The sequence below is a fragment of the Pristis pectinata genome, chromosome 20, assembly GCF_009764475.1.
Source record: "Pristis pectinata isolate sPriPec2 chromosome 20, sPriPec2.1.pri, whole genome shotgun sequence".
NCBI classification, from domain to species: Eukaryota; Metazoa; Chordata; class Chondrichthyes; order Rhinopristiformes; family Pristidae; genus Pristis; species Pristis pectinata.
The window spans coordinates 33675359-33687232 of record NC_067424.1 but is presented as its reverse complement, the minus strand read 5'-3'; the positions used below and the strand labels follow the sequence as shown (position 1 = coordinate 33687232).

The following is an 11874-nucleotide window of genomic DNA, read 5'->3' as shown; positions in this document are numbered from 1 at the left end:
GACCGCCCGCGCGCGCTCCGGCGCCTGCGCCGTCGTCTCCAGCGGCGCCTCTGGCGGCCAGAGGAACCCGGAGAAGCGGCCGCCACGCACCCCGGGAACCGTAGTCCACCCCTCCGCCGCTTCTCCTTGTTGCCCGGCCCGACGGAACTCCAACTCCCAGCCTGCCTCGGATCGAGCAGGCAGCCATGGCGGCGGGCTGTTTGGTAGAATTGCAGGACCCCCCCTCTGGCGGGTAATTGCTCGGCCTTCATTGTCTGTGAGGGAAGACAGCGAGAGAGAAAAAAAAATTTGAAAAAAATTAAAATTCGATTCGTTTTTTTTCGGGGGGAAAAAATAATATCTATAAATTTCAACCAAAAAATCGGAGCCGATGGAGAGAAACGAACCGAACTCCTGCCAAAACCCCCGGCCCTTTGAGAGAAAAAAAGCAGGCGAGAGACGGTGATAAGGAGATTAAAATCTCCCCCCTCCTCCCCCCTCACAGGCTGGCAGGATTGTTATAGGAGAGCGGCGGAAAATATAGTCTCCCCGGTGAATCGGACGGCGAGGGCCGAGCCGCCTCACCGCGCTCCGGCTAGCCTGCGATCAGCGGGCTCTGGTGTCGGCGAAAGCCTTGCGCTCTCCCTCTCCCCGGCGCTCTTCCTCCTCCTCCCTGTCTCTTGTTTAATTCCCGTCGTGGCCGGCGATGGCTCGGGCTCCGGCGCCCGACTCTCCGGAGATGAGAAAGAAGAAACTGTAAAAGAACATACAGCAATCCTGTATATAGATATATATTTAAAAAATATAAGGATTGATTCACCTCCGGAGTTCTCCCTCCGACCTTTTTGTTGTTTTATTATTTATTTGGGGGAGTTTTTTCTTGTGTGTGAGAGGGATTATTATGGCCAAAACTCCGAGTAAAAGCGGCGGCTTGAGGACTGGCAGGAGTTTCATGGATGAGCTGCGGCACTTTCACAGGAGTAAAGGGTAAAAAGAAATATATTCACCAGAAAATAAATACAACTTTTAATGGAGGGGGGGGGGGATGAATTAACCGTCTAAAATAATACAAGGGGAGGGACGAAATGTGTTGTTTTTATTCAGCGGCCTTCAAAGGCTTTCACTTGTCACTCGGTGTCTGAACAGGCACCATAGGCGACAGGGAATGAGAATTATTTCATTGTAAAGGATGAAATATGTTCACTTAAACTTTTTTTTTAAATGGTGAGGGAGGTCGAGGACCAGAGAGGCTCGAGTATTAGCAGCCGTTGTTGCCTTGTGTTGCCACCTTTTTGCCAACAGTGATTCTTGGCAAGGAAATTGATTTTCATTCGAACTCTTTTTAAACAAAAAAATCATTCGAATTACAATTTTAAATTCTGCGCAGTGTGGAGTTGTAATTATCTGTCAGGTTGAAGGGGGAGTGGCGGGGGGCTTCTGAATCGCCGAGAGTAGGAGGGATGTCAAACTTTAAACATACTTTTTCATTTATTGAAATGTATTTTTATAATTTGGCTTTGGATTTGACTCAAAGATCTGACTAACTTTGAGATGGTATTTGCAATAAAAAGATTTTTTTTGTATTTAAATTCATTACGTTAATTTTGTTCTAAACTTTGAGTGGAACTTGAGTTTGTATTTTTAAGATGTTTGCTGCCTTTTTTAAACAATTGCTGTAAAAAAGGTGAAACTAAGATGTATTTAACAATGTTTTTAGGACATCCTTTAGAAAGATCCCGATCATCGGAGGGAGAGAGTTGGATTTGAGTGCTTTATACAGCAGAGTTACTTCACTCGGGGGATTCGCCAAGGTAATTTGGGTATTTATTAAGAGTATATATAATGCTGTCTAAATTTTATGGAAGTTCATATTTGATGCTCCAGGCATCGAAATGCATCCTCGTTTCTTAGAAGTCATGCGTACGTTTGTTTACTACTGGGGTGACATGTAGTTGGATTAAGGAATATAAAATGTTGATTATTGTGAATTTTGTTTTTACAAATAGATTCCATTGTTTACTGAAAATAGTGCGGACCTCACAGATCTCTGACATAACTCTATATGTATCTAATAAAAATAATCCCACAAATTTAAAGAACATTTTCTGCTTAATAAACTTGTGGATTCACAATCTTTATCGTTATTAACTATTAAAGTATATAAAAATGTCTAATTTTGATATTTTTAAAGGCTGACTTCCAATGTAGTTTACGTGAACCGGTACAAGGTTTGCCGCCTCTTTCAATATACAAATAATGTGTACGAATATAATATATGAATAAACAAAATTAGGGGGAAAAAACAATCGGGCCGCCTTAGAAGAGAATTTATAGGGTCATTTGAACCACTTTGCTTTCGCGAAATGAAACGGCTTGTGTGAGCCCTTTTAAGGCCTGTCTCCCAGTCGAAGTGTGGGAGCGAGTGAATGAACTGAAAATTAGCGACTGTGTAACATCAGTAATGTGAGCGGGATCCGTGAGAGTTAGCAATGCAACCGTCTGCTGCAATTAAGCTTAACTCTTAAAGGGGATTTGATCGCTTATTTTGTTAAAGAAAAAAAATTGGTTGTTAGGCTTCTTGCCCAGCTAGGCCTTGTAGAGGCCTCAATCAATATAAATTAAAACAAGAATCTACAAAAGGCGTTTTTGACTTTCAGAGGCATTTTCTTTGCAATTTGGAGATTGGATAACTATTTTTTGACCACATGTTGAATATTTGTAAGAAAAATACTTAGCATTAATGAAATATAAACGTTCCCTTTTATAATTGCTTTCCACATTATCTTTGAAGAAAATTACTTTTATTTGGTGCTGTCATTGCCATAAAACCTCATTCCGCTTCTCATTCTTTTACTCGGTATGGGGGGAGGGGGGGCAGGCGGGTGGTAGAGAGTCTAATTATTTGAATCAATCATAATGGGAATAGTAACCTGGTATTCATTTAAACAAACTGGAATTACTGATGAATTGCTGCAGTGTATTTTCTTGCATTGATTACCAAGATATCTGCATGTTGGGTGAGAAACTATGCCAGAGTTTTTGTGAATTGTGTACTTCTATTATCCTTTTGAAAGGAAAGAAAAAATTTGCAGTGGTATAATATGAATAGCTGAAAATCAAATTGCAAATCTGGAAATCTGAAATAAAAATAGAGAATGCTGGAGATACTCCTCAAGTCAGGCAGCATCTGTGGAAAAAGAAACAGAGTTAATGTTTTGGGTTGAAGGTGTTTTGACTTTAGTAACTCTATTTCTCCTTCCTTGGATACTAGCTGACCTGTTGAGTATTTCCAACATTTTCTGTGTTTAGTTTGTGGAAGGTTGTAGGTTGGAATGAATTGCATAGCCGTGGAAGGATTTCAACGTGGGTAAAAATTTCAAATTTGAGGTGAGATGGATCAGAATTTCATACGTCGGCGAACGCATCGGTGATTGAGTGGGATCTGATGGAAATTGGGATATCAGCAGGAGTGTTTTGGGTGAGCTAAGTTCATGGAGGATAGAAGATGGCTGGCTAGTTTGGACAGCTTTGGAATAGTTGGGTGCCAAAATATGGATCAGGATTTCAGGAGCAAATCAGCTGAGCCACTGGTAGAAATGGGCAATAGTTTGAGGCTGACCTGGGTGGGAGAGGATATGGGATTGTATGTTTACCTTGATGTCAGATGCCAGGGTTGAAAACAGGTTAGTTCAGCCTAAAACAGATGACCAGGAAGAGATGTATAATTGGTGAAGGGACAGAGTTTTGTGTCTGGGGCAGTGTTTGATGGTGGGTGAGAGGGAGGCAGTGCACTCATAATTAAAGGTGCAGGCTCTGATCTTTCCATTATTTAACTGGAGGAAATTTGGCCCATCCAGGATTAGATATTCAATTAGCAGATTGCATGCTTAATAGTAATAACTGTGAGGTAGAAATAAAAAGCAAATGCTGGAAATACACAGCTAGTTAGTCACCATTTTTAAACAGTTAATGTTTCATTAAAATAGGTGTCATCAGCCAGAACTTGACATCACCTTGGGATAATGTCGTCAAGGAGTAGGATGGTGATGAGAAATGGGGGCGGGGGGGGGGGTGGAAATTAGATCTGTAGAAGTAATGGTGCTTAGTATATTAACTATATTAATATACTAAACTAATTAGTATACTAACTATATTAATGGATCAAAATAGGCATAGTGTTATAGCTTATTGTGGTTAGGTCAGCCTAGTATGATTCCATCCACTTCAATAGTTAGAAATTATATTTGCTTTGTTTTTATGGAGAATATAGCTTGGCAAATATGATGGGGTTATGGACTGATAAATGGATTTAAAAAAAATTTGGTCTTTAATGTGATTTTTGCTTTGGCCTGAGGTCTCTGATTTTTTTTTCTGCACCTCATTTCAGAGAATTTTTGCTCTCTATTGAACAGAAACTTTGTTTTACATTTGTACTTCCACTCCCTCAACTTTACCATGCTCCCTTAGGGAATCTACTCACAGTTTGAAAACCTAGGGGCCAATGATAAGTGAATGTGATTTGAAGTAGCCTGAATCTATGCTATTCGAATCTATCTATCTCGAACCATGTATTTGGATAATGAACTAGATAGATCAATCAGCTATCCCAATTTTTAGAAGGGGGCTTCCAGAAATTTCCTCAATTCTGTGGAGACCTCTTTGATCATACTTCTTAAAAGATACATAAGTATTGAGTGTTCTCTCATTACAAAGAATTGTATCAAAAAAGTTTATTTTTTTACATACAAGTTGGGAGCATTTGTGAACTGAATGGGGTATAAGGGAATGGTAATATTTTAAAAGTGGGGCCCAATTTCAAGTTCCGAGCTTCAAGTTCTCAGGAGTGAACATTACCAATAGCCTGTCCTGGTCCAACCATGTAGATGCCATGGCCAAGAAAGCTCACCAGCGCCTTTACTTTCTCAGGAGGCTAAAGAGATTTGGCATTTCCCCTTTGACACTCACCAACTTTTATTGGTGTACCATAGAAAGCATCCTATCTGGATGCATCACGGCTTGGTATGGCAACTGCTCTGCTGGTGACCACAAGAAACTGCAGAGAGTTGTGGACACAGCCCAGCACACCACGGAAACCAGCCTCCCCTCCATGGACTTTGTCTATACCTCTTGCTGCCTTGGTGAAGCAGCCAGCATAATCAAAGACCCCACCCATCCGGGACATTCTCTCTTCTCCCCTCTCCCATCAGGCAGAGATACAGGAGCCTGAGGGCACATACCACCAGGCTCAAGGACAGCTTCTGTCCCGCTGTTATAAGACTGTTGAACGGTTCCCTTATATGATGAGGTGGACTCTTGACCTCCCAATCTTACCTTGTTATGACCTTGCACCTTATTGTCTACCTGCACTGCACTTCCTCTGTAGCTGTGACACTTTACTCTGTATGCTGTTATTATTTTTACCCTGTACTACCTCAATGCACTGTGTAATGAATTGATCTGTACGAATGGTATGCAAGACAAGTTTTTCACTGTACCTCAGTACAAGTGACAATAATAAACCAATACCAATTGGGTTGGAAATCCTGTTTGTTTTTCAACCTAACAGAAAAACGGTTCCATACCTTTTTGCATATTATCAGTTTAAATTTATAATTTCATACTGCAAGCCTTTAGAGTTATAGTATCATTCTGGTACAGAAGGAAGCCATTCAAACCAGAAAGTCTGTGACAGCTCTTTGAAAAACACTTATGTCAGCCTCAACTCTTACCCTACAGCCTTCAAATTATTCTGTAGGGTACTTATCCCTTGCCCTCTTGAAAGTTATGTTTCCACTAGTTTTCCAGGCAATGAGTTCCAGATCATAACTGTGCAAAACAATTCCTGACATTCACTCTCTTTCCATCACTTTGTGTTCCCTTGTTTTTGAACTATCGTCTGATCTCAATTTACTCTATCCAAACTTGTCATGATCTTGTATACCTGAACAGATCTCTCAACCTTTACTCTAAGGAAAATGACCCATTGCTGCAGTCCAGCTTCATTGCTGAAGTACTTCATCCCTGAAAACAAATCTCTTTGCACCTCCTTGAGGACCTTCACATCCACCCTAAAATGTGATGATCAGAATTGAATGTAGTAATCCAATTGTGGCCTAATAAGAGTTTTAAAAAGATCCAATCAATATAACCTCCCTGCTTTTGTATGCTTCTATTTATGAAGCCCAAACACCCATATGCTTTACTAAGGTCACACTTTCAACCACTGTATATTTGAGAGCATTTTTAAAACATGAAAAGTCCTTCCCCCTCCTCACCTAAACATGCATCTTGGCTTTGCATTATCTGATTTTGAGCATTGGCAGTCTTTGGGCAATTTGCCCAATTAGCCACTCCTCATGTTTGAGGCTGAGTGGAATGGAATTGGGTCAGATTCCGTCCTTGCTTGAGCACTGGGTTACATCAGGGGTAGTTGTGTTAATCATGTGGGAACTTTGATTGATTTGTGTTCTCTATACTATATTAGAGCTAAATGACTTGCTATTGTCTGCCTACAGTTGTACTGTCTGGTATCGGCAAATCAATGTAAAGCAGGGATTGAGTGTAGTCTGTAAGGCTAATTATCTCCCCAGGTAGTAAATTTACCAGTGAAACCACTGAGCAGGACATTTTCAGATTTATCTATTTGTTGTTTCGAGGAGGTGAAATCCCAGGTGGATCATGACTTTATGTACCTGTGGCATTATTTTATATGTAGACTTCCAAAAATCTCTTGACACAGTTATGCACAAAAGGCCTTTAGGTTAGCTCTGGTTAATCAAGTGGATTCACATCCTTGGTGATTTCATTCTCTGTCTTTGCTCTCTCATCCAAATACACTGTCCTCCAATCCTCCTTTGATATTTCTCTCTCCATGTAAACTCTCTTGCTCATATTTATGTTCAGTCTCTCAACTATGCTGTCAGATGTGGTCTTGTTGCTCTAAGTGTGTCAATTGATGAAACCTTCTCCAGTCATAACTTCCTTGTATTGCTCTTTCACTATAGACCGGCCCTCTCCTTATCCCATTTTCTTCAATCCATTTCTGAAAATAGCTTTCCCCAACATATACAGTGGCATGCAAAAGTTTGGGCACCCCGGTCAAAATTTCTGTTACTGTGAATAGCTAAGCAAGTAAAAGATGACCTGATTTTCAAAAGGCATAAAGTTAAAGATGACACATTTCTTTAATATTTTAAGCAAGATTACTTTTTCATTTCCATCTTTTGCAGTTTCAAAATAACAAAAAAGGAAAAGGGCCCGAAGCAAAAGTTTGGGCGCCCTGCATGGTCAGTACTTAGTAACACCCCCTTTGGCAAGTATCGCAGCTTGTAAATGCTTTCTGCAGCCAGCTAAGCGTCTTTCAATTCTTGTTTGGGGGATTTTTGCCCATTCTTCCTTGCAAAAGGCTTCTAGTTCTGTGAGATTCTTGGGCCGTCTTTCATGCACTGCTCTTTTGAGGTCTATGTACAGATTTTCGATCGGGGGGCCATGGCAAAACCTTCAGCTTGTGCCTCTTGAGGTAGTCCATTGTGGATTTTGAGGTGTGTTTAGGATCGTTACCCTGTTGTAGAAGCCATCCTCTTTTCATCTTCAGCTTTTTTACAGACAGTGTGATGTTTGCTTCCAGAATTTGCTGGTATTTAATTGAATTCCTTCTTCCCTCTACCAGTGAAATGTTCCCTGTGCCACTGTCTGCAACACAAGCCCAAAGCATGATCGATCCACCCCTGTGCTTAACAGTTGGAGAGGTGTTCTTTTCATGAAATTCTGCACCCTTTTTTCCCCAAACATACCTTTGTTCATTGCAGCCAAAAAGTTCTATTTTAACTTCATCAGTCCACAGGCATCCAAAATGCATCAGGCTTGTTCAGATGTTCCTTTGCAAGCTTCTGACACTGAATTTTGTGGTGAGGACGCAGGAAAGTTTGGAGAAAAAAGGGTGCAGAATTTCATGAAAAGAACACCTCTCCAACTGTTAAGCATGGGGGTGGATCGATCATGCTTTGGGCTTGTGTTGCAGCTAGTGGCATGGGGAACATTTCACTGGTAGAGGGAAGAATGAATTCAATTAAATACCAGCAAATTCTGGAAGCAAACATCACGCTGTCTGTAAAACGATCCTAAACACACCTCAAAATCCACAATGGACTACCTCAAGATGCACAAGCTGAAGGTTTTGCCATGGCCCTCGCAGTCCCCTGACCTAAACATCATCGAAAATCTGTGGATAGACCTCAAAAGAGCAGTGCATGCAAGGCGGCCCAAGAATCTCACAGAACTAGAAGCCTGTTGCAAGGAAGAATGGGCAAAAATCCCCCAAACAAGAAATGAAAGACTCTTAGCTAGCTGCAGAAAGCGTTTACAAGCTGTGATACTTTGCCAAAGGGAGTGTTACCAAGTACTGACCATGCAGGGTGCCCAAACTTTTGCTTCGGGCCCTTTTCCTTTTTTTGTTATTTTGAAACTGTAAAAGATGGAAATAAAAAAGTAATCTTGCTTAAAGTATTAAAGAAATGTGTCATCTTTAACTTTATGCCTTTTGGAAATCAGGTCATCTTTTACTTGCTTAGCTATTCACAGTAACAGAAATTTTGACCAGGGGTGCCCAAACTTTTGCATGCCGCTGTAACTGCATTTTAAAATTCTTAACTTCATAGGGTTTGGCATTTTCCATAATTTTGTTTTACAGCGACCAACACCTTCACTTCTACCTTTTCTCATTACCCTAGCCCCAATTAAAGCCATTGCACACTCGGTTTAGCTGTTTTTCACTTTATCTGGCCAGACCATGTAGAGTAATATTGGATCAAGTCCCCTCTGCTGAAACAACTTGTTATTCCTGGATTGTCTTGAAATATAAGTATAACCCCCGGCTCCTCTTCAACACAGGCTGTTCTGCAGCATGCTGTTGTGCAGAGGGACTTGGGAGTGCTTGTGCATGAATCGCAAAAGGTTGGTTTGCAGGTGCAACAGGTTATCAAGAAGGCAAATGGAACGTTGTCCTTCATTGCTGGAGGGATTGAATTTAAGAGCAGAGAGGTTATGATGCAACTGTACAGGGTACTGATGAGACCGCACCTAGAGTACTGCATGCAGTTCTGGTCTCCTTACTTGAAAGAAATACTGGCTTTGGAGGTAGTGTAGAGGAGGTTCACCAGGTTGATTTTGGAGATAAGGGGGTTAGCCTGTGAGGAGAGATTGAGTTGTCTGGGACTATACTTGCTGGAATTCAGTGGAATGAGAGGGGATCTTATAGAAACATATAAAATTATGAAAGGGATAGATAAGATGGAGCCAAGAAAGTTGTTTCCACTGGTAGGTGAGACTAGAACTAGGGGACATAGCCTCAAGATTTAGGACAGAAATGAGGAGAAACTGTTTTTCCCAGAGAGTAGTGAATCTGTGGAATTCTCTGCCCAGGGAAGCAGTGGAGGCTACCTCATTAAATATATTTAAGACACAAATCGATTTTTGCATAGTAGGGAAATTGAGGATTATGGGGGAAAAGGCAGGTAGGTGGATCTGAGTCCACGGACAGATCAGCCATGATCTTATTGAATGGCGGGGCAGGCCCAGTGGGCCAGATGGTCTACTCTTGCTCCTATTTCTTATGTTCTTATACCTTTCAGTCTCTATAAAGATAGTGAGGAGCATGGGGACTTTTACTGCTTTCTTCTCTTTTCCCTAGCTCATTGAGCCTTAAGCTTTACCTAAACCCCACTTCCAATCCCAGTCTGATCTGTCATCTTTCCCTAGTCTCTCTCCTTTTTTTTTTGCTTGCACCCCTTCTTGAATCCACCTTGTCCATGAGACAGCTCCTGCTCCTTTGATTTAATTGTGATAAAACTATTAGCTGTTATTGGTAATGGTTTTCCCCTCATCCCATTCATCTTTAAATCTGCTGTCAGCACTCTTCTCAGGAAAAAAAACAATCTTTGAACCCTCTGTTCTCATAAAGTTAGGATCCATTTATGCTCCTTAGCTACTGAACTCTGCTAAGTGAAATGGGTCCTTATTGCTTATTATATCTCAGGCTCTCATAATTTTATACACCTCAATTAAATTTATTTTGTTACCTTTTGTCAGAGAAAATTATCCCAGCTCCTAAGACAATTTGTTCTTTTACTGTAATTCTCCAGCCTTGGCACAATCGTCATATAGTTATCTGCACTCGGTCTTGTGCTGTCACATCCCTTCAGTAGTGTAGTGACTGGACTTGTAGCCTAACTATGTGTCCTCTCTAGCATGACTTGCTGCTCTTTCTGTTCAGAGCCTCAGCCAGTGAAGAAAAGTATCCTCTATGCTGCCTTAACCAATTTATCTCTGAAGGTATCCTGCTACCTTCAGAGATTATGGACATGCATTTCCAAATCCCTCTGTTTCTCTCTGGTTCTTAATAACTACAAATTATCATTTATTCCCATGCCTCATCTGCCCCCCATCAAATGTGTTTACGTTGCACTCTAATTTGAATTCCATTTGCCACTTTTTGTCCCCAACTAACTAGTCCATTGATACCTTTCTGGTTCTATCTTGACTTTCGCTGTCAGTGTTTTTCTTACATCCTCTTTGTGTTCCTAAATTTCTTTATGATTGCACCCCAGCATCTTCTGTACTCTAGGCATTTTGCAGTGTTGAGCTGTCAACATCTGTTGTTTTACCCTGCCGTGTTTGTTTTTACATCAATGGGAATTTAGATTTGGGAGCTCCCTTTTTCTTTTAATTTGCCTCCTAATCTTCAGCATTTCCTGTGTAATGTGACTCTGACTGCTCTGACACTGATCATTATCAACTGGCTGCTTTCAGTCCATTTTTACTAAATTGTATCTTAGTCTAGTAAAAGTGGCCTTGCCCCAATTTAGAACTTATTCTCCAATCTATCCTTGTCCTTTTTCATAACTGCGCTGATCTAACTGCATTATTATCGCTGTCCCAAGTGGCCCCACTCATTGCTGTTTTTCTTATTGCTTGGGTTCATTTCTTAAAGTTAACTTTAGAATTGCTTTATCTTTTGTTGGGTTTGCTCCGTACTGACTAAAAAAGGTTCTCTTGAATACATTTCAAGACCTCTGGTCCTTCTGTACCCTTGGGTGTTGTCCAGTAAATTTTAAGCAAAGTGAAATTCCCAACCATCACAGCCTGGTTATTTTTGCACATTAGAAACTTTATTGCATATTTTTCTCTTTTAAGTCCTTCTGACCATTAGATGGCCTATTGTACACTTCAATCAATGTGATTGCTCCCTTTTTATTCATTTGTTGACCTTTCTAGTCTATCATCCCTCCTCAGAGCGGTAATTATTTCCCTTACCAACATTGTTGTGCCTCCTCTTATTTTATCTCCTGTGTCTTCCTTAAAAACCCTGTAACCAGGAATGTTCAGCTGTCACTCTTTCCCAGCTTTTGCCTTGTTTTTGTACTCCACAAGTTTATCTGTGCTCTCAGTTCATTGCGTTTAATTCACTACATTCATTGCATTAAAGTATAAATGAATAAGCATTGCCAAAAAATGGTTTCTGATTTCTGGGTCTTTTTCTCCTCTGCCTTCTAATCTCATTCTTCTACCTTCTAATCTCATTCTTCTACCTTCCAGGCTGGTTTAATTCCCTATCTTTGACATCCAATTTTGCCTAGTTGTTTTCTGAAGCCTAGCCTGTTTTCTGAAACGCTATAAAGTCCATTTTTCCCCATGCCAAACACTCAGCAATGGCATTTGCAGATCTCTGCAGAAGAATGTTGGTCTCGCGCCTCTTGAAATGCAGCCCACCGGGCTTACAGAGGTTCCACCTTTTTTAAAACCATTCCCAAGAATCTAAGTCCTCTCCTGCACCACATCTTTAGCCATTTTCACTTTCCTCCTATTTCTGAACTCATTGGCTTGTGACATAATCATTGT

The 11874-nt window shown here is 40.8% G+C and overlaps 1 protein-coding gene across 1 annotated transcript in view; it reads left to right on the top strand.

Moving 5' to 3' along the window:
- Positions 1-285: 285 nt before the first annotated feature.
- LOC127580771 (AT-rich interactive domain-containing protein 2-like) overlaps positions 286-11874 on the top strand; it is a 184752-nt gene continuing 173163 nt past the window's right edge. Inside the window, exons 1-2 of the mRNA XM_052034618.1 lie at positions 286-966; positions 1697-1790. Coding sequence (XP_051890578.1) covers positions 881-966; positions 1697-1790 — 180 coding nt within the window. The 5' untranslated portion in view covers positions 286-880. The remainder of the gene's footprint in view (positions 967-1696; positions 1791-11874) is intronic.